Source organism: Dendrobates tinctorius, unplaced genomic scaffold, assembly GCF_039654945.1.
Source record: "Dendrobates tinctorius isolate UK_male_01 unplaced genomic scaffold, ASM3965494v1 ptg000155l, whole genome shotgun sequence".
NCBI lineage: Eukaryota > Metazoa > Chordata > Amphibia > Anura > Dendrobatidae > Dendrobates > Dendrobates tinctorius.
In genome coordinates, this window is record NW_027361822.1 from 19958133 (window position 1) to 19984821 (window position 26689).

General features: G+C 44.7%; 1 protein-coding gene across 3 annotated transcripts in view; it reads left to right on the forward strand.

The window, feature by feature from the left end:
• Nucleotides 1-25855, forward strand: part of LOC141051025 (gastrula zinc finger protein XlCGF66.1-like) — an 89839-nt gene extending 63984 nt beyond the window's left edge. Inside the window, exons 1-5 of one of the 3 annotated variants that reach the window (XM_073547820.1) lie at nucleotides 6330-6350; nucleotides 10672-10820; nucleotides 10950-11126; nucleotides 11209-11332; nucleotides 24770-25855. In XM_073547820.1, coding sequence (XP_073403921.1) covers nucleotides 10743-10820; nucleotides 10950-11126; nucleotides 11209-11332; nucleotides 24770-25677 — 1287 coding nt within the window. In that variant the 5' untranslated portion in view covers nucleotides 6330-6350; nucleotides 10672-10742 and the 3' untranslated portion in view covers nucleotides 25678-25855. The other 2 variants (XM_073547819.1, XM_073547818.1) reach the window with 2 other exon arrangements.
• Nucleotides 25856-26689: the final 834 nt, after the last annotated feature.

Consider the following 26689-nt stretch of genomic DNA (forward strand, 5'->3'; position numbering starts at 1 on the left):
GTTAATTATAAGTTAAAGGGGTTCATTATTAAGGGCAAATGTTAACTATTTATTTATATTTTACTGATCACATTGGTGGTGTGTGTTCTTAATTTGCAGCAAGTGTTTTTTTTTTTTTCCATAGTTACTAGCGTCACCTACAGTTTATAATAGTTTTTAATACTTTTAACACCACTCTTTTCTGGTAGGCAGTAGTCACCTCTTTGCAATATGAGTGATTTATGGTCAGATAGGAAGGAAAGGATACAAAATATCCCGAATTTTTTTAATCAAAAAACCCACCAACAAGAGCTTAGTTGCAATAATGAGAATAGCAGCATTGCTACTAACTCCCTTAACCCATTTACTCCCAACGGTGGTTTGCATGTTAACTCCCGGGCCAATTTTTACAATTCTGTCCACTGTCCGTTTATGAGGTAATAACTCTGGAACGCTTCCATGGATCCCGGTGATTCTGACATTGTTTTTCTCATGAAATATTGTACATCATGTTAGTGGTAAAATTTCATTGATATAACTTGCGTTTATTTGTGAAAAAAAAACAGAAATTTGGCAAAAATTTTGAAAATTTCACAATTTTCTAACTTTGAATTTTTATACCCTTAAATCACAGAGATACAGCACACAAAAAACTTGATAACTAACATTTCCCACATGTTTACATCAGCATAATTTTGGAACCAAATTTTTTTTTGTTAGGAAGTTATAAGGGTTAAAAGTAGACCAGCGATTTCTCATTTTTACAATGCCATTTTTTTTAGGGACCACATCACATTTGAAGCCACTTTGAGGGGTCTATATGATAGAAAATACCCAAAAGTGACACCATTCTAAAAACTGCACCCCTCAAGGTGCTCAAAACCACATTCAAGAAGTTTATTAACCCTTCTTGTGCTTCACAGGAATTTTTGGAATGTTTAAAAAAAAAATGAACTTTTAACTTTTTTTCACAAAAAAATTACTTCAGGTCCAATTTTTTTATTTTACCAAGGGTAACAGGAGAAATTGGACTGCAAAAGTTATTGTGCAATTGTGCAATTATGTGCAAAAGTTATTGTTCAATTTTTCCTAAGTATGCTGATACCTGATATGTGGGGGGGAACCACTGTTTCGGCGCATGGCGGAGCTCAGAAGGGAAGGAGCTCCATTTTTCAATGCAAAATTGGCTGGAATTGAGATCAGACTCCATGTTGCGCTTGGAGAGACACTGAACAGTGGAAATCCCCCCAAATGTGACCCCATTTTGGAAACTGGACCCCAAGGAACATTTCACCCCCAATTTTTTCCCAAGGGTAACAGGACCCCAAAAGTTATTGTGCAATTTGTCCTGAGTACGCTGATAACCCACATGTGGGGGTAAACCACTATTTCGGCGTATGTCAGAGCTCAGAAGGGAAGCAGTGCCATTTGACTTTTTTGGCTGGAATTGAGATCGAACGCCATGTTGCGTTTGGAGCGTCCCTGACCTGCCTAAACAGTGGAAACCCCCCACAAATGACACCATTTTGGAAACTAGACCCCCCAAGGAACTTATCTAGATGTGTGGTGCAAACTTTAAACCCCCATGGGCTTCGCATAAGTTTATAATGTACAGCCATAAAATTAAAAAATCATATTTTTTCCACAAAAATCTTTTCAGCTCCAATTTTTATTTTCCCAAAGGTAACATGAGAAATTGGACCCTGAGTACGGTAATACCCCATATGTGGTGGTAAACCACTGGGCGCATGGCAGAGCTCAGAAGGGAAGGAGCGCTGTTTGATGCAAAATTGGCTGGAATTGAGATTGGGTGCCATGTCATGATTGGAGAGCCCCTGATGTGCCTAAACAGTGGAAACCCCCCACAAGTGACCATATTTTGGAATCTAGACCCCCCAAGGAACTTATTTAGATGTGTGGTGAGCCCTTTGAACCCCCAAGTGCTTCACAGAAGTTTATAGTGCCCGGGCTTGAAAATAAAAAAAATTGTATTTTTTCCACAAATATGATCTTTTAGTCCCCAATTTTTTATTTTCCCAAGGGTAACAGGAGAAATTGGACACCAAAAGTTGTTGTCCAATTTGTCCTGAGTACACTGTAAAACTACTGTATGGGCACATGTTGGGGATTGGAAGGTAAGTAGTGATGTTTTGGAATGCAGACTTTGATGGAATGGTGTGCGGGTGTCATGTCGCATTTGGAGAGCCCCTGATGTGCCTAAACAGTGGAAACCCCCCACAAGTGACCCTATTTTGGAAACTAGACCCCCCAAAGAACTTATCTAGATGTGTGGTGAGCACTTTGAACCCTCAAGTGCTTCACAGAAGTTCATAACATAGAGCCATAAAAATAAAAAAATCATATTTTTTTCCACAAAAATAATATTTTTGCCCGCAGTTTTTTATTTTCCCAAGGGTAACAGGAGAAATTGGACCCCAGAAGTTGTGCAATTTGTCCTGAGTGGGCTGATACCCCATATGTGGGGGTAAACCACTGTTTGGGCGCATGGCAGAGCTTGGAAGGGAAGGAGCACTGTTTGACTTTTTCAACGCAGAACTGGCTGGAATTGAGATCAGATGCTATGCTGCATTTGGAGAACCCCTGATGTGCCTAAACAGTGGAACCCCCCAATTCTAACTCCAACCCGAACCCCAACACACCCCTAACCCTAATCTCAGCCCTAACCCTAATGAGAAAATGGAAATAATACATTTTTTTTACTTTTATTATTTTTCCCTATCTAAGGGGGTGATAAAGGGGGGGTTTGATTTACTATTTATCGTGGGTTTTTATGTTTGGCAGCTGTCACACTCTAAAAGACGCTTTTTATTTTAAAAAATAGTTTTTGCATCACCACATTTTGAGAGCTCTAATTTTTCCATATTTTGACCCACAGAATCATGTGAGGTCTTATTTTTTGCGGGACGAGTTGACGTTTTTATTGGTACCATTTTTGATCGCTTATTATTCTGATTTTTGGGGCACAGAATGAACAAAAACCAGCATTTCATGAATTTCTTTTTTGGTGGGGCGTTTACACCGTTCCGCGTGTGGTAAAATTGATAAAGCGGTTTAATTATTCGGGTCAGTGCGATTACAGCGATACCTCATTTATCTTTTTTTATGTTTTGGCACTTTTATACAATAAAAACAATTTTATATAAAAAATAATTATTTTTGCATCGTTTTAATCTGCGAGCTATAACTTTTTTATTTTTTTGCTGATGACGCTGTATGGCAGCTCGTTTTTTGCAGGACAAGATGACATTTTCAGCGGTACCGTGTTTATTTGTATCCGTCGTTTTGATCACGTGTTATTGCACTTTTTGTTCGGCGGTATGATGATAAAGCGTTGTTTTTTGTCTTGTTTTTTTTTGAAAAGGTTCACTAAAGGGTTTAACTAGTGGGACAGTTTTATAGGGCGGGTCATTATGGACGCGGCAATACTAAATATGTGTATTTTTATTGTTTTTTTTACTTACAAAAACATAATTTATTAGGGATTTTTTTTATTTATTTAGGAATTTTTTATAAATTATTTTTACACATGATTTTTTTTTTTACTTTATTACTTTGTCCCACTGTGGGACATCACTATAAAGTGTCAGATCGCTGATCTGACACTTTGCAGTGCACTGTGTCAGATCAGCGATCTGACAGGCACTGCAGAGGCTTTCTCAGCTCCTGCTCTCAGCAGGGAGGAGACCCTAGGAGCGACGCGAGCCCATCGTGTCGCTCCGAGGGTCTTAGGGATGCGCGCAATGTGGCAGGGGTTAATGTGTCCGAGACCACCCCTGGCACATAGTGCCGGGTGTCAGCTGTGATAATCAGCTGACACCCGGCCGCGATCAGCGGCGCTCCCCCGTGATTATTATTATATTAAGCGCAAATTTTAACTATTTAAATTTAAAAAGTGTTACGCCTCTATAAGAGACACACAGAGATTGAGCCCAGACATCCAGAGAGTCTCTACAGGACAGCAGCCAAGACATCCTGGCTCCATGATGAGAGACACAGATTTATCATTCTACAGAATGTCAGCTTAGTGGACCTTGGATGGAAGAATACAGATCTGCTCCATTAACCATCGCTGAACCATAGATATGTTAGTGAAACCCAGGTTGGGACCATCCGGTCAACTGGAACCTATGGATACGTTTGCGGAAACCAGGTTGGAATCATCCAGTCATGTGGCACCATGGATACATTTGGGGAAACCAGGTTGGAACCATCCGGTCACCTGGCCACGTACCTCAATGGACTGTCATCTTCCTAAGCTTGTCGTTACCTTCTCTCTGTGCGTGCCACAGGTGGGGTAGTCAGCCCCATAAGATGAAGCCAGGTTATGACCCTCCGGTCAACTGTCCTTGTACCTGAATGGACTGTCATCTTCCTACACTTGTCTGGGGTAGTCGAACCTGGGAGGTCTGAAGTAACAGCTGCTCCTATCCAGGTGAGTCAGTGGAACGGTGAGACTCTGTAATGTGCACCATCTTGGGTGCTGTGCTGGGACTGTTCTACTGTACTTGTTATCTGCCTGTTTTGTGGTTCAATAAAGTATCACCACACTGTTTTACCCTCACCCTTTGGTGTCTAAGTAGCGTTATACCAACATTAAAGGGAGAGCGGGCGTTAGGTGGGATGATCCCTGGTCCATGCGGTTTCGGCTACCGCACCGGGGTGCCCGCTGAGCCCGTGTCTCCACATCCGCTGCATCCGCACTCATAGACTTGAATGTTCCGATTTATGAAAGAACCTAAGAAACGAGTGAGTGCTGTAACTGTATTCACACGTAGATGCCCATTTTTGTTCTATTTTTACATTTTGCATTTGCATTAGTCAGGGTTTTGGTGAGTCAACCTTTCAAATGTGTTTTTTTGAATTTTTGGGAACTTTTTCCTTATGGGCGCTGATCAGATTTAGTGTTAGGGACTCGCAAAATTTGGGGACTCATGACGTTGGGTTGCGAGCTAATCTGCTTTGGCCAAAATAGTAACTAATACCCCATATCTTTTCATCTTTTTGCACTTTTTATCATTTTTGCAGGATGGAGCTAGACCTCTTTGTGTTGGCTTGGTTTTTCTGTGTGATGCATATATACAGTGCCGAGCAGCCCGTCTGCTAATACTATGGGCGTCATTAATAGGCTGTTCAGATACTTTGCACCACACGTAACTGTGTGACTGATGTCCTATGCAAGCCCTATTTGTGTGCATTTTTTACACTAGGCAGCCAGACCCTCTTGGGTTACTGGCTATGTTCATCAGTGGTTTGCACCTGTGCTGCCCCAGCCTTTATCAATGGAGGTCTGCTGCATCCTGCTAGTGCATTAGTCAGGGTTTTGGTGAGTCAACCTTTCAAATGTGTTTTTTTGAATTTTTGGGAATTTTTTCCTTATGTGCGCTGTTCAGATTTAGTGTTAGGGACTTGAAAAATTTGGGGACCCTTGACGTTGGGTTGCGAGCTAATCTGCTTTGGCCAAAATAGTAACTAATACCCCATATCTTTTTGCACTTTTTATCATTTTTGCAGGATGCAGCTAGACCTCTTCATGTTGGCTTGTTTTTTTCTGTGTGATGCATATATATAGTGCTGAGCAGCCCGCCTGCTAATACTATGGGCGTCATTAATAGGCTGTTCAGACACTTTGCACCTCAGTGATCTGTGTGACTTTTATATTTTTAGTAGGGGCTTTCAGGTGTATTCACCTCCGGGCACCGCACCGGAGGTTCCTCTCCGTACACACACAACTCTGCTTTATACACCCTGTACACACATGACTTCGCTCTCTACACCTTGTACATACGTGGCTCCACTCTGTATACCTCACACAAACATGGCTCTGCCACACACTGCTCTGCTCAGTACACTCTGTCCACATGGGGCCACGCTCGGTACACCTGCGGCTCTGCTCCGTACACCTCACACACACTGCTATGCTTCATACACCTCGTACACACGCGGCTCCGCTCCGTACACACATTGCTCCGCTCCGTACACCTCGTACACACGCGGCTCCGCTCCGTACACCTCGTACACACGCGGCTCCGCTCCGTACACCTCGTACACACGCGGCTCTGCACCGTACACCTCGTACACACGCGGCTCCGCTCCGTACACCTCGTACACACGCGGCTCCGCTCCGTACACCTCGTACACACACGGCTCTGCTACATCCCCCCTGTAAACCCCTCCTGACCCCACACAGAAACTTCCCCTCATCCAGCACCATGACAACCAGTACAGCAGAGTCCTGCATACACTGAGGCCCCTGATCATGTGACCCCTGACTCCTCCCCTCCTGTGACCTCATCCCAGGTCCTGTGCGCACAGAGCAGCCATATATGTGGAGTGCGGCTCTGCAGGTGGAGGTAGGTGCTGGAGATTCCCCATTACTGGACTGCACAGGGGGCAGTAACCCCTCCATTCCCGGAGATAGCGCCCCCTGCAGGTGGAGGTAGGTGCTGGAGATTCCCCATTACTGGGCTGCACAGGGGCCATTAACCCCTCCATTCCCGGAGATAGCGCCCTCTACAGGTGGAGGTAGGTGCTGGACATTCCCCATTACTGGGCTGCACAGGGGGCAGTAACCCCTCCATTCCCGGAGATAGCGCCCCCTGCAGGTGGAGGTAGGTGCTGGAGATTCCCCATTACTGGGCTGCACAGGGGGCAGTAACCCCTCCATTCCCGGAGATAGCGCCTCCTGCCATGTGTATATGGACAGTAAGGCTAAGTTCACACGTACCGGAATTCTCGCGGAAATTACCGCGAGAATTCCGGAATTCCAGTCCGCGGGAAAATCGCATTTTAAATTCCCGCGATTTTCCCGCGGAAAAACTAGCATTTTGCAAGCGTATTTAGCTTGCAGAATGCTAGCGTTCTCCAAGCGATCTGTAGCATCGCTTGGAGAACTGATTGACAGGTTGGTCACACTCGTCAAACATAGTGTTTGACGAGTGTGACCAACTTTTTACTACTGAGGCCGCCTATGCAGCATCAGTAGTAAAATATAGAATGTAAAAAAAAAAAACGGTGTTATTCTTACCCTCCGACGTCCCGCGCAGCCGTTCCCAGTAATCCTTTGCGAAAATGCCCGCGATGACGTCAGTTCTCGCGGGATCGCGACGTCTCGCGGTCATTCGCGATGACGTCGCACGAATGACCGCGAGACTTCGCGATTCCGCGAGAACGGACGTCATCGCGAGCATTTTCGCAAAGGACTACTGGGACCGGAGCGTGGAGAGAGGCGGGAAGGCTGCGCGGGACGTCGGAGGGTAAGAATAACAATATTTTTTTATTTTAAATTCTATTTTTTACAGGGATATGGTACCCAAAGCCCAGAGGACAGTCTCCTCTCTTCCGGACCGTGGGTACCATCCGCAATTGTTCTGCTTACTTTCCGCATGGTGTGCACAGCCACATGCGGAAAGTAAGCGGAACAATGCATTCCTATGGGTGCGGGATCGCCGCGATTCCGCAAATTAATGAGCATGCTGCGGTTTTTACCGCGAAGCGATTCCGCCGCGGTAAGAACCGCAGCATTAGCACAGCATTGCGGAATCCCATAGGAATGCATGGGATGCTTATTTTTCGCGTTTTCGCGGCAAAATCGCGCGGTTAAAACCGCCGCGGAAGCGCGAAAAAAATGCAACGTGTGAACTCAGCCTCATAGAGCGCTGGCTGGGCTCATGTATACAGGGGAGGGCGCTCTGGTTTGGGGACAGATGACGCTTTCTCTCTGGGGTGGAGATTACAGGGAATAATGGAAATGTCGGGTTTTTCGCTCCATAGAAATCTGGAGGAATGGAGAAACTGTCCTCTCCGGTGTATATGAGGGTCCTCGGTGCACATGTGACTCGGCTACGGGCTCAGTGCATCATCCTGTGTAAACCGTGATACTTTATGGGGAGAGATTGAGAATATTAGTGATTGTTCTGCTGCCATCATCGTTTGTTAGTCTCTGTAATCTGGCTGGAAAATAAGCGCAGACTGACTTATGTACAATACTACATTTACCAGACTTTTAATCGGAATTTTCATTATCTTGAGTAAAAGTATTTGCTATAATGTCATACTAGAAAATAATTCTATCAATTGTGTACATCCAGTGTATATATACTAGATGGTGGCCCGATTCTAACGCATCGGGTACGGATGACCCATGGCAACCGTCGGGCGATCAGCGGCTAGCACTGCAGATCTCCCGACGGTAGGGGTGGCGTGCGTCGTTCGAATTCCGCGCCAATTCGCAGCCGGATGCACCTGTCGCTGATTGGTCGCGACCAGCCGCTCGCGACCAATCAGCGACGCGGGATTTCCGTTACAAACAGAGACAGACAGACAGAATTACAAGATTATATAGTAGATATGTGTTAGTATTGTAAGTTCCGCACACAACTTCCAGGTCTGCATTGTCTTTCTTCCAGTACAGTTATCACTAGCTAATTTGTAGCTCTTCCATACGTGGTCATTGCAGGTGAAGTGGCCCCGGTGGTTGTTGTCCTTTTATTCATTCCTCATACATGTTGGTAATCTCCTCCAGTGATGAGCTGCGGCGTTCGGCCGGGATCATACAAGCGAGAAATATGGCCGAGTCGCGCATGTTAAGACCCGGCACTGCCGCCGGCACTCGGATCGGAGCATGCGGCCACATATCAAACATGGAGCCGGTCCTGAGTGCCGGGTATTGACATGCGAGACTCGGCCATGTTTCTCGCATGTTTGATTCCGGCCTTCATGTGAGGGTGTGACATGATCTGTCCTTAAATATGGAGAAGCTGCTTTCAGAAAATGATCGCCATTACACGTTTTGTTATACACCTGTTAATTTCCTTTGTGTGTAATGTATCGACACAAAAAAAGAGAGGAGAAAGGTAAATCTTGGACATAATTTCACACAAAACGCCCACAATAGGCTGGATAGAATTGTTTGCCCCTCAACTTAATATTTGGTGGGACACCCTTTGAAATGAATAAGTGCAACCAATCGCTTCCTATAACCATCAAGAAGCTTCTTACACCTCTCAAGTGGAAAATTGGACCACTCTTCTTTTGTAAACGGCTCCAGGTCTTATTGAAGGATGTCTTCTCCCAACAGCCATTTAAGTTCTCTCCACAGGTGTTCAATGGGATTTAGATCCGGATTAATTGCTGGCCGTTTCAGAACTCTTTTTATTTCCATCCATTTCTGCGGGGGAGGGGTGCTTCTTGAAGTATGTCTGGGGTCATTGTCCTGACTTAGGAGGCAAACCCGGCTTTCTGACACTGGACATTACAATGCGAACCAAAATCCGTAATCTTCAGATTTCATGATGACTTGCACACAGTCAAGAATCCCAGTGCCAGAGGCAGCAAAACATCTTTGAACCTCCACCATATTTGAATGTAGGTGGGTACTGTGTTCTTTGCTTTGTAGGCCTCATTCTGTTTTCGGTAAACAGTAGAATGATGTGCTTTACAAAAAGCTCTATTTTGGTCTCATTTGTCCACAAGATGCCTTCCCAGAAGGATTTTGGCTTAACCGCATATATTTTAGCAAACTACAGTCTAGCTTTTTTTAGGTCTCTGCGTCAGCAGTGGAGTCTTCCCCAGTTGTTTACCCACAATTTTGGAAATGTGCCAATAGTTTTGTCCTGCTCATTTTTGGAGTTTTGTGTGAAATTATGTCCAATTTGTCTTTTTCTCAGTTTTTTTTGTGTGTTGTTCCAATACATGTAGGGTCGGTGGTGGGGTGCCGAGCTGGGGGGTGGTCCTACTTTTATACCGCGCAGAGATGACAACAGAGACACGATGGAGGCAGATTCTGGGTGCAACAGGTCCAAGTTTATTTCTTCACTTGCCGTCCGACTGACGGCACACCTCGCGGCCCTCCGTTTCCAGAGCCGCTTCTCACACCGTACACTGGAGACGTGTCTGCACACACCGTCCCCTCCTTTACTGTCGACGCTCCTGACAGTTCCGTCACTGTGGCCGCCTTAGGCCCATTAACCAACAGCGCTTCTACTGCTCAGTCGTCGTGTCACATACGGTGTCTTACACCCAGTACCTCGTCTCAACTGCGGTCCTTTCCTGTCAGGACCACCCCCCTGACGTCCTCTCTCCTCAGTCCCCCTGGTCTGGATTCTCCTCAGAGTGCACAGACTGTCGTAGTCCTCCTGTCACTTGAGCTCCCCCTGGGGACTGGAATCTTCTGGAACCCTCCCTCAGAATTTATAGCTCACCCGGTTCCTTGAAACTGTCACTCCAACTGTCACCTCGCCCCCCCATGACCAACGGTTTCTAAAGCCCTAAGCTGCTGTAAAGTCCTTTGCTCACACTCCACCCTGCCATCTAATGGTCATCCCAAGGTACTGCACGTCCACTACACTTTCCTAGTTGTTTCCCCACTGTAATCACTGACTCCTACCTACACTGTGCAAACCTATCTTTCTTCACTCTGACTAGTCCGTCCGTCCGTCAGGTCACCTTCCCTACATACACACAATGGAATTAAACATGGTTATAACAAAATGTGTAATTGCAATAATTTTCTGGGAGAGTTATTGTAATTAACTTTTCGGACCAGTTTCAAGGGTGCCAAGACTTTTGGCCATGACTGTATCTCATCATATGTTTTCCCTTATTATCTTGAGTAATTGTTTTTTTTTTTTTGTTTTTTTTATGATTTTACATTTTCTTTTCTTCTCAATCAAGTCTCTACACTATCTGATCCTCTCAGTGGAGATCTTCTATTTAAGAGAATTTTCCTGATTGATCCATCAATAATGGATAGGGACAGGGACAAGATGGTGGAGAGGATATTACACCTCACCCTAGAGATCCTCTCCCAGCTTACTGGAGAGGTGAGAGATTCTGATGATGTCACATTACATAATAATTATCTACAGGAATAACAGATGGACAGAACTGGAGAGGTGAGGACTCTGGAAATGTCTGTAGTGAGATTTATTAATGTGTCTCTCCATAACCAGGATTACATAGTAGTGAAAACCTCTGGTGAGCGCTGTCAGGCCGCTGTATCTGATGGATGGGGACGACCCCTGAGCCCAATCACTGGGCCTCGACCTAACTCCCTGATACATGAGGACATCAATGAGCAGAAGATCCTAGAACTCACCTACAAGATGATTGAGCTGCTGACTGGAGAGGTGACACTGCTGGGAATGTTGGGACATTATACAGTAACGCTATGGAGGGATCAGGGATTGACTGTATCATTGTTTGTGTCAGGTTCCTATAAGGTGTCAGGATGTCGCCATCTATTTCTCCATGAAGGAGTGGGAGTATTTAGAAGGACACAAAGATCTGTACAAGGACATCATGATGGAGGTTCCCCAGCCCCTCACATCACCAGGTAATAGACAGGACTAAATACACACAGCCTATAATTATCTGTATCAAAAGAATGAATTCAGTCCTTGTATGTGTTTCCTCCAGTTCAATCCAGTAAGACAAATTAAATGAAGATAATAATACCAAAGAATTTGTGTTTGCAATCATTTTCAGGAAGAAACTGAGTATTATCTGACAAAATTGCAGGGGTGTCAATACTTTTGGCCACAACTGTATAGTGCTAAGCAGCCTGCCTGCTAATACTATGGGCGTGATCAATAAGCTGTTCAGACACTTTGCACCTCAGTGATCTGTGTGACTGATGTCCTATGCAAGCCTTATCTGTGTGCATTTTTCCCACTAGGCAGCCAGCTCCTCTTTTTCTTTTGGTTACTGGCTATCTTCATCAGTGGGTTGCACCTGTGCTGCCCTAAGGCCTCTTTCACACTTCAGTTTTTTGCATCAGTCAAAATCCGCCAAAAGGACGGATGGCGGATCCGTTTTAGTACTGATGACAACGGATGCCACCTGTCGGTTTTTTTTGACGGATCCGACAAATGAAGAATTTTAAAGGAATCGCAGCAGAGCGAGAGAGTTATTTTTTTTTTTTTTTGTCTGGCACCTACAAAGAATTTTGGGTTAAATTAGTGTCTGGAGGATCCGCCAGAGGAAAAAACCTTGCAAGCTCCGTTTTGAAATCTTTGAGGATGGTGACTGACAGCAACTTTTGGCGGATCCTCAAAAAAAACGGATGCAACGGACTGCAATCCGTCACAATCCGCCATTAATGGAAGTCAATGGGGAAAAAAAACGGATCCTCAAAAGAAAATTGAGGATCCGTTTTTTTCAAAACCTGGCGGATTGTGACTGATTGTAAAAAACTGAAGTGTGAAAGAGGCCTAAGCCTTTATCAATGGAGGTCTGCATCCTGCTAGTGCATCAGTCAGGGTTTGGTGAGTCTACCTTTCATATATATGTTCTTTTGCCAATATACTAAAAAATGTAGATAAAAAATATTGTTCTAGACCAGGGATAAAGAACCTTTTTTTTTTTTTTTTTTGCCAAGGGCCATTTCAATATTTATACAATCATTTTGGGGCTGCACTAAATTATCAACTTGAAAATAGTCCCGCTATATTGGGTCAAGCAGTTAATTAACTCTCCTATAATGTATTTGTCACGGGGTACCGCAACAGAGAGGGACCAGAAGATTGCGGCGTCTGGTTACACAAACTCCTGCACTGATTAGAACTGCTTCACCATCCTATTAAACAGTGCATGTTTTCCTTTTTCTACCATTTCAAGAGTTAATCAGTCTAGTTGCTCTCTTGGAGCTTTCTTTACTGGATTGTCTTAGCTATTCTGTGTTGTCTACCCACTCCCCTATGGAATATATGCTTACCACTGGCACTTGGGAGTTGCCAGTGATAATTTTTCCACTTCCTGATTTTGATTTGAAGAAGTTCAGTGTTTGGAGTAGGCTGTTGGAGAGTTTTTTTTTCAGGAGATTTGGGCTTTGAGTTGATTTGCATGTTTATCCTTATTTTCTCCCATTTAGTTTGTGCCTTCTATTCCCCCTGTTTCCCACCCTGTTGTTTTGTGAGTATGATTCCAGTTTTCTTTTATCCCTTTCTGTCTGGTTATTGTTTTCCAATACACCTTGGCCTCACGCCTTCCTTGGTGTGGGAGGGAACAGATGAGGGTTAAGGTAAGAGCAAAGTAAGGTACAAGACACTGGCGTCTCCACTATTTGTTAGACAGGGATAGCTTAGGGTGCCCTTAGTTCAAGGGATCGAATAGGTGCCCACAATCCTTTTCAGTGACATTATCACTGGCCATACCATATTGGATCCATTATGGATTATGTGGCTGCTATGACAGAGCAGCTACAACACCTCTGCCTGGAGGTAGCATACTTGTGCATATTTGCTTTGCAGCACCCATTGACTCCAGGCCTGGGAAACCCCTTGTGGAGCCCAAGATCACTTTGTCAGATTGGTTCTCTTGAGGTCAGTTAAGTTTGTGGTATTCAGGGAGGCCTTCAAACTTTATTTTAGGTTACGTCCTCACTCCTCAGGTACCGTAGAGCATTGGGTAGAGATCGTAATATCTCTTCTTTAGGGTAGCGCTCAAGCCTGGGCATTTTCTCTCATCTAATTCCCAGTCGCTTCAGACTGAGGAATGTTTTCAGGCTCTGGGTCTTGTCTATGACAACCCCAACCGTGTCTCTTTGGCCGAGCCTAAAGTATGTCAGCGTCAGCAGGGAGACCAGCCAGCAGAGGAGTATTGCTCCGAGTTCCGTAGGTTGTCTAAGGATACTAGGTGGAGTGACCCTGCGCTTTGCAGTCTGTTTTTCAGGGGCTTTCTGAGAGGGTATATTATGCCTTTGCTCTGTATGAGACCCCGATTTCCCTGGAGGCGGCTATGCCTCCAGCTATTCAAGTGGACCTCCATCTACGTGAGCGACATAAAAACACCTTAAGCTTTTGGGGAGTCAAGGGTCAATGGATCCTAGGGCTAAATCTGCTGATGAACCCATGCAGTTGGAGGGGCATGATTCGTTTTACTGGTCATCCTGTAGTTCGGCACAAAGAGGGAGTGTGTTTTTTCGGTTGTAAGAAGGGTCATTTTGTTCGTACCTGTCCATCCATATGTAACCACAAATGGCTGCTGGAAAACGAAGGAGCCCGGGTTGCATGGAGGTTGTCATGATCTATACCTGTAATCGCTATTAATTCCTCATCCTTGAGTTAGGGGTATTTTACTCAGGTCGTTCCAAGAGATAAGTCTTCAGGTAGGGATCATGCACTCAGAATCAATCGATTGTTATGTACAAGAGGGCTTGCCCTCTCCTGTGGTTCTTGGACTACCTTGGCTGACATCGCACAATCCCGTGGTGTACTGGCAGCCTAGGGAGGTTGTAAGGGGAGCATATTCTGTCACAGACACTGCTTGGGCACTCATTTAGCCAAGGTTGATACCCAGTCTCTGCCGAAATATCTGTCTGATTTTGATTGTCTTCTCAGATCAAGGGTGTCATGAACTTCCTCCACATTGTCCATATGATTGTGCCATTAATTTAATTTCTGAGGCCAAATTGTTTAACAGCAGGCTATATAATGTTTCAGTCTCGGACAGGCAGGCCATGAAGCACTATGTCACAGAAAATCTGGCTATGGGTCACATCAGACCTTTCTCATCTACCGTTGCGCAGGGTTTTTCTATAAGATTGTTTAGAATTTTTTAGACTACTTAGATGTCTGTGAACTAAATCAGATCACAGATCGGGATCCATATCCTCTTCCTCTCATTCTGGACCTCTTTAATCAGATAGTAGGGGCTAACTGGTTTTTCAAACTGGACCTCTGGGGAGCATATAATCTCTTCCTTATAAAGAAGGGGGAAGAGTGGAAGACTGCTCTAAATGCACCAGGGGTACACTACGAAAACATTGAATGCCAAGACTTTGGCTCAAATTTTTATTAAAGAAATCATGAAGTTACATGGGAATCCATCTGATAATGTTTTCAACCGGTGGTTCAATTTATTTCCATATTTTGGAAAGCATTTTATGCTCTCTTTAGGATTCATCTTTCGTTTTCATCCACCTTTCATTCATGATCTAATGAGCAAATTGAGCGAGTGAACCAGAATCTTGAGACCTATCTTAGGTGCTTTGTGTCAGAGATTCAGGAGGATTAAGTTTCTTATTTACGTCTAGCTGAGTTCGCTGTAAATAACTGTTGTCATGAATCTACTGACAAGTCCCCTTCTTTGGAGCATATGGTTTTCATCCTCGATTCTGCTCCTTCAATCGTAATTGTTCTTCAGGAGGACCTGAATTAATCTTAATAATTTGAGAAGGATGGGGTCCAAATAAGAGTGTTTGGCTGATCAGAAATGCTTGGTGGGTGTGTGTTGGTGATTTGGTGTGGTTGTCCTTGAAGAACACTAAGTTGAATGTTCTTTATGGGAAACTGGGACCCGGGTTCATTGGCCCTTGTAACACAGTTGCTGTTAACCCAGTAAGCGTTCACTTTACTTTGCCACCCGCTTTCAAGATTGATAACTTGTTTCACCAATCACTTCTTAAAAAATATATTGCTTCTGCTGAACCATCACCACCACCTTTCCCAGTCATTGTTGATGGGAATCTGGAATTCCAGATTGCAAAGTTTTTCGAGCCTTACTTTGTATGTCGGGTTTTTCAATATTTCGTACATTGGAAGTGTTACGGTCCTGATGAGAGAATGTGTGTACCAACATCTAATGTTCATGCGATCTGATCTTTTCACTCTTCACATCCAGATGAACCTGGCTCCAGAGGTTCCTCTTATTGGGGGGGTACTGTCACGGGGATACTATGACAGAGAGGGGCCAGATGATTGCGGCATCTGGTTACATGAACTTCTGCACTGATTAGAACTTCTTCAGCATCTTATTAAGCAGTGCAGGTTTTCCTTGCTCATTCATTGCAAAGATTCATCAGTCCAGTTGATCTCTTGGAGCTCTCCTTCCTGGAATTTTTCAGCTGTTCTGTGTTGTCCACTTCCCTCTGGTATATATACGTGCCACTGGCACTTGGAAGTTGACAGTGATATTTTTTCCTTTTTCTTGTTTGGAGTTGAAGGAGAAGTTCTGTGTTTGGAGTAGGTGGTTGGAGAGTTTAACCATGATATTTTTGCATGTTTATCCTTAGCCTATCCCATTTGGTTTGTACTTCCTATTCCTCCCCTGTTTTCCACTCTGTTGTTTTATGAGTGTATTTGTATGATTGTAGTTTTCTATCCCTATCTGTTTACCCCTGTGGGACTGGTTAGTGTTTAACAATACACTCCAACCTCATAATTCTCTCTCATTCCACATCATCGGCGGTTGCAAACTTGTCCAGGTTTTTGTTTTTTTGTTGTTTTTTTTTTAGTGGTGAAAGAAAACAGGAAGTAGTAAAAAAAAAAAATATGATTGGCATCTGCTATCATTTTACGAGACCTGTAATGTTTTCATTTTTTGGCTGACAGAACTAAGTGAGGGCTTATTTTTCAATCGGTATGACATTTTGATCATTTTGTTTAGTGTTTTTTTTTTTTTTTTTTTTTTTTTTTTTTTTTTTTGCGGTGTTACAACAAGAGATGAGCGAACTTGTTCCGAAAACGTTCGCCAATTTCAAATTTGGCACGAACGTAGCACATTCGCATTTGTGTTCGGTTTCTCAAGCATTTTTTCTCAAAGTTGGAAAAATTCGCTCACAGTTCAGTAAATCATCACTTTTCCACTAATGCTTTTGTTGTTACTTTGGCTAGGATAGTGGTGCTGTATGATGAACGGTGGGGGGGGGGGATGGGGTGACATATTTGATAAGGGGAGGGGGGGTGGAGAGGTTAGAGGAGCAATGTGCTCTTCTTTTTTTTTGTTTGTTTGTTTTATCCCCCTTAACTTTGTGTGTTGATTTCAGCAGCCAGTCATGGCATAGAAACCATCCACAACATCATTACATAAGGTCTTCTGCGATTGGCTGCTGAAGTCGCATGTCCCTGGCCATATAAAAAGCGGACATCTTATTCTTTTTGCACCATTTTCTCAGAGTTGCAGTGCAGAGAATCCGCTCCTGATAGTGCTGCAAGTGAACTTGTTAGGCCGGTTTCACATTTGCGCTTCAGGGCGCAGCGACGCTAAGCCCCGCCCCTTGCCACGCCTCTGCCGGTAGCTCCGCCTCTGGGCGCATGACAGCCTGTTGACCAGTGTTAGTGATAGCTCAAGCTTCCAGTTTAGAGCCTCTGACCCTTGTACCTTGGTGATCCTCCTGCCTCTGACTAGCATCCACGTGTATGACCCGGACTGATCTCTGACCCCATCTCTTGGTATTCGTCTCTGCTCCTACATTTCCTCTCTGGCATTTAACTTCCCAGCTTGTACCCCGACCACGTATTTCGCCTCACGTTTCTGGACCCTGTGCTCATGTTTTGGCTTTCTGACCCTCGGCTTGGTATTTTGACTACATGTATTGCTGCTCCTTCTGGTACGTCTGCTCTTGCTAGTTTCTGACTCGGTTCGTCTGACCATTCTCTCGCATTACCTGTCACACCTGTGCTATTTCTCAGTGTTTGCCACTCTTAGTGTGTAACCTCTCTTCCCTCACCAGCTCCCCCTGGTGGAGGTTTCACTACACGTAAGCTGTGAAAAAGATTGAGCAGGCTCGATCTTTTTTGACGGCCGAAAATACGGCCATGCGGCGCACGGCACTCCATGGAGTTATTGCGGCCCGTTTTTGCGGCCCCATAGAAATCTATTGGGGACGCAAAAACAGGACGCAAAAATACGGCAAGTATAGAAGAAGCCTAAGCTTTGTATTCGACGTGTACAGTCATGGCCAAAAGTTTTGAGAATGACACAAATATTATATTTTCACATGATCTGCTGGCCTCTGGTTTTTATGTGTGTTTGTCAGATGTTTTTATCACATACAGAAATATAATTGCAATCATATTATGAGTAGCAAAAGGTTATATTGACAGTTAGAATGAGTTAATGCAGCAAGTCAATATTTGCAGTGTTGACCCTTCTTCAGGACCTCAGCAATTCTCCCTGGCATGCTCTCAATCAACTTCTGGATCAAATCCTGACTGATAGCAGCCCATTCTTGCAAAATCAATGCTTTTATTTTGTCTGAATTTGAAGGTTTTTGTTTGTCCACCCGTCTCTTGATGATTGACCACAAGTTCTCAATGGGATTAAGATCTGGGGAGTTTCCAGGCCATGGTCCCAAAATCTCTGTTTTGTTCCCTGAGCCATTTAGTTATCACCTTTTGCTTTATGGCAAGGTGCTCCATCATGTTGAAAAAGGCATTGTTGATCGCCAAACTGCTCTTGGACGGTTGGGAGAAGTTGCTCTTGGAGGACATTCTGGTACCATTCTTTATTCATGGCTGTGTTTTTAGGCAAGACTGAGAGAGAGCCCATTCCCTTGGCTGAGAAGCAACCCCACACATGAATGGTTTCAGGATGCTTGACCGTTGGCATGAGACAAGACTGGTGGTAGCGCTCACCTGGTCTTCTCCGAATAAGCCGTTTTCCAGATGTCCCAATCGAAAAGGGGATTCATCAGAGAAAATGACTTTACCCCAGTCCTCAGCAGTCCACTCCCTGTACCTCTTGCAGAATATCAGTCTGTCCATGATGTTTTTCCTGGAGAGAAGTGGCTTCTCTTTGCTGCCCTCCTTGAGACCAGGCCTTGCTCCAAGAGTCTCCGCCTCACAGTGCGTGCAGATGCACTCACACCTGCCTGCTGCCATTCCTGAGCAAGCTCTGCACTGCTGGTAGCCCGATCTCGCAGCTGAAACACTTTTAAGAGACGATCCTGGAGCTTGCTGGTCTTTCTTGGGCGCCCTGGAGCCTTTTTGGCAACAAGGGAACCTCTCTCCTTGAAGTTCTTGATGATGCGATAGATTGTTGACTGAGGTGCAATCTTTCTAGCTGCAATCCTCTTCCTTGTTAGGCCATTTTTGTGCAGTGCAATGATGACTGCACGTGTTTCTTTAGAGATAACCATGGTTAACAGAAGAGAAACAATGATGCCAAGCACCAGCCTCCTTTTAAAGTGTCCAGTGGTGTCATTCTTACTTAATCATGACGGATTGATCTCCAGCCCTGTCCTCATCAACACCCACACCTGTGTTAATGGAGCAATCACTGAAACGATGTTAGCTGGTCCTTTTAAGGCAGGGCTGCAATGATGTTGAAATGTGTTTTGGGGGATAAAGTTAATTTTCTAGGCAAATATTGACTTTGCAAGTAATTGCTGTTAAACTGATCACTCTTTATAACATTCTGGAGTATATGCAAATTGCCATTAGAAAAAATGAAGCAGTAGACTTTGTAAAAATTAATATTTGTGTCATTCTCAAAACTTTTGGCCATGACTGTACATGGGTTAGGTGTTAATGTTAATGAAAGCTCAACTGAACAAACACTGTCTCGTCCTATCCAAAGACCACTAACATCTGTTATCAAACGGGCTACTCGTCTCCCTTTCTTTGGCAGCCGCACAGTGGTGTGCCTCGTAGATGAGGCTCAGAGCAAGTGTTTCAGTGGATGGCACGCGCTGCATCAATGGCCTCTCCTCCACTTCCTTGATCTTAATTTCACACACAGTACAATCCTCAGAGGTGGCACCTCAATCACCCTTATTTCCCCCCACATCAGAAATTTCCAAACGCCCTACAGCCTGTAGGGAACCACAGATGGGCCGTTCTGCAGAGTTGTTTACACATTCTATTCCATGGGCATCAGACGTCTGCTCCACAGAATCCAGAAGAGGAAAGCGTCTGCACCGATGATCAAAATTTTTTCCTGTTTGATCCGGGGCCAGACGAAGTAGGATCCAAGCAGAATCCAGACCCTTGTCGCTAGACATTAAACACCAAAGGTGGAGGTGATCCTGATGAGACTCAGATACCAGAGGCACATGTGGACATTACTGGGGTTTCAGGGCAGGAAGAGGAGGAGGGTGACTCTGAGGGTGAGGAGTGTAAGAACAGAGAAGATGACCATGAGGTTGAAGATCCCACTTGATGTGAACCTAGAGGTACGCAACTGAGTAGCTGTGCAGAGGAGGAGGAAGAAGAGGAGGTTATGTTGCAGCTTCCCACACAGACATGAAGTGATGCAACCACGACAAGCACTGCATCCTCAGCCCCAACTCTGGCTGTGGCCAGCACCGGTCGCAAGCATGCAGTTCGCAGGGGCAGCAAGGGTTGCCTTTTTTGAGACTGCAAAGGATGACCCAACACACGTTATCTACCAAATTTGCTAAAAAAAAAACTCAGTAGAGGCAAAAATTGCAATAATTTGACAACTACATGCATGAACCGGCACATGCGCAAACAACATGCCTTAGTGTGGGTATCTCACTGCGCTAAAATGCAGGCTAGTGGGCCGTGCCAACCACTGGACTTTCCATCAATCCCATCTTCTGCTTCTTCCTCCTACACAATGCAAAGTCTTCTCAAACAGGTCTCCAGCAGCAGAAACGCCACTTGTTTACCCCCTACAGTCGGGGTGAGTGAGAGCTTGTCAGCTGTTACGGAAGTGGACAGGACTGCTACTTTTGTGTCGCCTAGCACAACACATCTTTCTCAATCCACCAAAACATCTCCACCTGCACCTCACTCACAGTCCAGCAGTTTGTCCTGTTCTCTGTAATCCACCCTCTCTCAGCACAGCAGCCAGTCCTCGGTCCCACAGTTGTGGTCAATCCCACCAAGGACAACATCTGCAAGGAGTTTGTATGTTCTCCTCATGTTTGCGTGGGTTTCTTCCGGGTACTCCGGTTTCCTCCCACATTCCAAAGACATACTGATAGAGAATTTAGATTGTGAGCCCCATCGGGGACAGTGATGATAATGTGTGCAAACTGTAAAGTGCTGCGGAATATGTTAGTGCTATATAAAAATTAAGATTATTATTAAAAAAATAAAGATTATTAAGAATGTTTCCTCCTACACATGCCAAAGCTAAGAGCTTGAACTCCAACATCTCCAATCTGTTGGCCACGAAAATGCTGCCTTTCCGCCGGGTGGATACAGACTGTTTCAGAAAGTTGATTAATTCTCTAAGAAAGCTGTGCCTGCGCTACACCAGCATGTCGCAGACAACATCACCCGTTCACAGAAACAATCTATGTCATCCAGGGTGCATTTCACCACTGACACCTGGACAAGCAAACATCGGCAGGGGCGTTACATCTAACTGGGAATTGAGTGACTGTGGGGGCAGGCTGTCAAGGGCTGCTCCACAAGCTTTTGAATCCCCAATGCTTGCCGGACAAACCTCTGTATCTAACACTTCCTCCATTGCTTCATACTCTTCCACCTCCTCTAGGGCCTCCACCTGTGCCCTCAACCTCTCCCTTATTCAGACACGCCTACCAACAGTGCAGATAGAATTACCCCCACCTCCATGCTGCAAAGCCATTGCTTACCGCAATCGGGCTGTGTTCAAATTAATATGCCTTGGAGATCGCAGTCACACATCTCAAAGAGTAGTGGACAGCTATCCAGACTGAGTTAGAGCAATGACTGTCTCCACAGAACCTGGAGCTAGGGAAGTCGTGTGCGATAACGGTTCAAACCTGGTGGCAGCCCTGCGCTTGGCCAACCTCACACACATGCCTTGCATGGCTCACATCCTCAACCTGATGGTACATCAATTTCTTTGCCACTATCCCTGCAAAGATGCTCTGCTGCAGTAAGCATGGTTGCTGTGTGCTCAGTTCTGACGATCTCACCCCGCAGGTCATCGAATTGCATCGCTATAGAGGTCTTTCAGCCTACTGGTTAACTGTTTGACTTGTGATGTTCTGACATGGTGGAATCAAACTCTGCACATGTTGCAGCAGCAATGAGCCCTGGTGCAGTATGTCCTTTTCCATAGCCTGGGCCAGTGCAGTCCAGACGTGGTGCAAATCACGCTTGCGTAGTGGGGGCAAATGAAGGACCTCTGCAACCTTCTGGACAGTTTTGAAATGGCTACTAAGATGGTTAGCGCTGATGATGAGTCATCAGCATCACTATTCCGTTCATCTACATGCTGGAGCACACGTTGAATAGTCTGCGTGAGAAGGTGATGGTCCCAGAAGAAAAGGAGGATGCAGAAGGAATAACAATATCTCAAATTTTTGGACTGTCCTCGCACAGGCGGGTGCCACGGGGTGGCTTACAGCAATCGAGGTGGGCTCATGGTACCAAACTGTTTGGTGAAGGTGCAGGAGCTGAGGAGCAAATGGAGGTGGATGAGGTGATGGATGTGCAACAGTCAAGAGATGAAGAGGATAATGAGCCCCTCTCTGTTGTTCCTGGTTGGTGGGAGGGAGGAGATGGTGGAAGCAACCTTGAGTGCTGCTCCGCCACCAACACGCAATGGACTTGGACCTCATGGAAGAGGTTGACACACATGCGCCTTCTTGTTGCACTTTCTTCAACATGATGCTCATATTCTTAGGGTTGGAAATAGTGCTGACTACTGAGTTGCCACTCTTAGATCCACAGGACAAGAGTAAATTTACCCAGATGCTTCTCTCCCCCCCCCCCCCCCCCCTGGAAAGGGATGTGCGCTTGCTGGAGTATCAAAACACGCCTGTAGACAATCTTAAGAGTCGGTTTTCCCCAAGACAGCAGTGAGGTACACAGTGTGCATCCCAGGTCTAGACGCCCAACCCCAGGAACGTCAAGACATCATCGCAAAAGCAGCAGCAGCAGCAGCAGTGTAAGTGGCATAAGCAATTTCTTTGAATCGTTTCACACATTTTTTACACCAGCCCATGCACCAGCAGAATAGAGTACAAGCCTAACACATTGTAAATAACTAGAGAGGATGATGCAAGAATATCTGAAGCTCAATATCAATGGAATCACGGAGGAGGGTATTTATACTCTTTTGCATTTTGGTCAAAAAAAAGGGAAGAGTGGTCTGAGCTATCCTGTCACGCCATGGAGATTTTGTCATACTCGGCAGCCAATGTTCTCTCAGAACGTGTCTTCAGCGCTGCTGGTGGTGTCCTGACTGATAAGCGCATCCGGCTGAAAGTGTAGACCAGCTACCCATATTTTTCAGACTATAAGACGCACCCCAAATTTTCCGAAGGAAAATAGGGAAAAAAAATTAATGCGTCAAATGGGGGCCGTCTTACAGTCTGAATTCAGATTACCCGGGGGAAATCGGTAGCGCTGGTGGAGCGTGGTCACAGGGGGTGTTCGGTGGTCCGGCAATGATATGACTCTCATCCTAGACTGGTGCGGCAGGTTCTGCGGTGCTCGTGGTACGGGGGCTCCGCCAGCATTTTCTGAAAGCCCGTAGCCCCCGCACATCCATTGCTGTGAAGCGGTGGCCTCTGGGAAATCCCATCCCAGCTGGTGCGGCAGATTTGTCGATGCTCAGTGGTGCAGGGGGCTCCGCCAAAATGTTGTGAAAGCCCGGAGCCCCGCATATCCCCACTGCTGTGATGCGGTGGCCTCCAGGAAAATGGTCGGCGCATGTGCAGATTGAGATCTCGGCACCACGGGACGAGATTTCGTTGCCGAGATCTCAATCTGTGCCCGGACCTCTTCCGGCAGCCATTTTCCCGGAGGCCACCCATCACAGCAATGGAAGTGTGGAGGGCACCAGGCTTTCAGAAAATGTTGGCGGAGCCCCGCACCACTGTGCACCACCAAATACTGCCGTACCAGCTTGGGAAAGGAGTGTGATCATCTCCCTGCTAGGTCGGACCGCCGTAGAATCGCCCAATTCCTGCTGCCACCACACTACTTGTAAGTATATTCTGACTATAAGACGCACCCCCATTTTCCCCAAAAATGATTTTGGAATAAAGTATGTCTTATAGTCCGAAAAATACGGTAACTTTCCTCAAAATGAACATGTCATGGATCTCCAATGTCTTTTGCACCCCAGTTGCAGACTAGGCGATGATGTCGTTTTTAGTGTCCTACATTGATCTCGTGTTATTGCAGTTTGTGCCATCTTTGTGGTGTCTTCTGTGCCTGCTGTTGGTACTGCTGCTGATGTTATAAACAATTTTTTGAAATGTGAAAACTCAAAGACAGGCCTGCACTTTCATTCAACTACCTGTGCTATTTTCCGTATAATTTTTCTACCAACATTACTGTATGAAACTGATGTTTGTGCCATCTGCGTGTGGCTGGAATAAAAAAAAAAAATTGGAGGTGTTGCATGAGGTATTAGGGCTCCCAGCTAAGAACGCTTACACTGCTCTCTTAACTACCAGGTTCTCATTGAAACTTCAATTTCAATCATTAAATGATGAGCCAGACCTTAATACCTTATGCACCGCCCATTGCTGACTGCTGCTGTGCTATTTGCAAATTTCTAGTGTTGGTCAATTGATGCCACTTTTAATGGTGTCTGCCCCTAATTTTAGCTGTTTTGAGAAGCTTTTTGTCACCCCTTAAGGTGTTGTGTATACGTTTGGTTTGCCCTCCCATTGAATTTAATGAGGTTCAGATACGCTCGTCAAACCGTTCGCGGAACGTGTTCGGCGAATATCTTAACGATCGTCGAACCGAACCGAACCTTGAAAGGTTCTCTCATCTCTAGTTGCAACAACCAAAAAAACTGCCAATTTTGGCGTTTTCAATTCTTTCCTGTTTACAGGTCGGATTAATTATTTTTATATTTTGATAGCTTAGACTTTTATAGATACAGCAATTCCACATGTTTTTGTTATATTTTCTGTTTTTATCTTTTTAGTGCGGTATTTGAATAGTTTTATTCAAATTTTTGTATTTTTTTTATACTTATCATAAGTCTGGGTTTCTACCTTCTATTGATTTTTACTATATGTCTTGCAATTTTTTATGAATATGTTTTAGATAAATGTTATAGAATATCAATATACTATTAAAATTATATTATACAATGGTAATAAAAGTTATTTTATTCTCGGCAGGTGATTATATGAGAAGCGCAAAGAGACATGTGATAGCTTCTGCTTTTAAATTATTTGATGATGGTATCACACAAGATGCATATGAAGAGCATGTCAGTATCCCAGATCTACCATCAGCCCTTCAGAGTGAAGATTTATCTTCTGACCTTTTTCAACAGGTCCTACCTCCTGATTCATTACCGAAAAATATAAATAACAGAAAGGATGTTGAACTTGAAAGATCTCCCAAAGAGGAGAATCCATGTTTACAAGGTGGAATTTGTTACGCAGCTCTGTCTAATCTTGTTAAATCTGACACTAGTCACACAGAAGCAAAAGAATTTTCATGTTCTGAATGTGGGAAATGTTTTTCGACTAATTCAAAGCTTGGTATACATCAGAGAACTCACAATATGGAGAATTCGTGTTCGATATGTGGAGCATATCTTAGCAGTTACTGGAATCTCATTAGACATGAGAGACGTCACGCAGGAGTGAAGCCATTTTCATGTTCAGAATGTGGAAAATGTTTTTCACAAAAGTCAGATCTTGTAAATCATCAGAGAGTTCACACAGGAGAGAAGCCATTCTTATGCACAGAATGTGGGAAATGTTTTTCTCAGAAAACACATCTTGTTAAGCATCTGAGATGTCACACAGGAGAGAAGCCGTATTCATGCTCAGAATGTGGAAAATGTTTTTCTCAGAAAACACATCTTATTGGCCATCAAAAATCTCATACGGGGGAGAAGCCATTTTTATGTTCAGAATGTGGCAAATGTTTTTCTCAGAAAGCACATCTCATTGCCCATCAAAAATCTCATACAGGGGAGAAACCTTTTTCATGTTTAGAATGTGGGAAATGTTTTCAACGGAAGTCAGATCTTGTATATCATGAGCCAATTCACATAGGGTATAAGCTGTTTTGATGCGCTGAATTTGAGTTGTGTTTTTATCAAAAATCATGTTGTGCTAAGAATCATAGAAGTCAGAGAGGCGCCACTTTGAGGTTGATTCTTGTGAATCAAATTTTGTTGACCATGAACACATTTAAATGGGGGACTCTCCATATTCATGTAATTAATGTGGTAAATATTTTACAACTAGGTCAATACTTCTTCTTTTGAGATGAGTAGTGCAACTCAAATTCTTGTGGAATTTGCTGAACCTGGAGAAGTCAAACAATTTTCGATTCATTTTACTCGAATTGGCAAAAATTGCCACTGCCATTTTTCGCGTTGAAGAGGAATATATGAAAGGGAACCTGTCACCTCCTTTTTGCCGCTATAAGATGCGGCCACTGCCTTTCAGGGCTTATCTACAGCATTCTATAATCCTGTAGATAAGCCCCCAACCTGACCTGAAAGATAAGAAAAATAAGTTTTATTATACTCACCCAGGGGGCGCGGTCCGATGTGGTCCGGTCCGATAGGTTTCGCAGGTCCGAGTCCAGCGCCTCCCATCTTCATGCGATGTCGTTCTCCTGCTTGCTTCAGGTCGCGCTCCTGCTCAGGCGTACTTACCTGCCCTGTTGAGGGCAGAGCAAAGTACTCCAGTGCGCAGGCGCCGGGAAAGGTCAGAGAGGCCTCAACAGGGCAGAGAAGTACGCCTGAGAAGGAGCGCGACACGAAGCAAGCAGGAGGACGACATCGCATGAAGATGGGAGGCAACACACCCGGACCTATAACACCCATCGGACCAGGCCGCCCCCCCCCTGGTGAGTATCATAAAACTTATTTTTCTTATCATTCTGGTCAGGTTGTCGGCTTATCTACAGCATTATAGAATGCTGTAGATAAGCCCTGAAAGGCAGTGGCCGCATCTTATAGCGGCAAAAAGAGGTGACAGGTTCCCTTTAACCCAAAAATATCACATGACCTCGGGAATAGATAAATCAATTGGCACAGTTCTCTATGAAACTCTGACTAAGCACCCACAGCA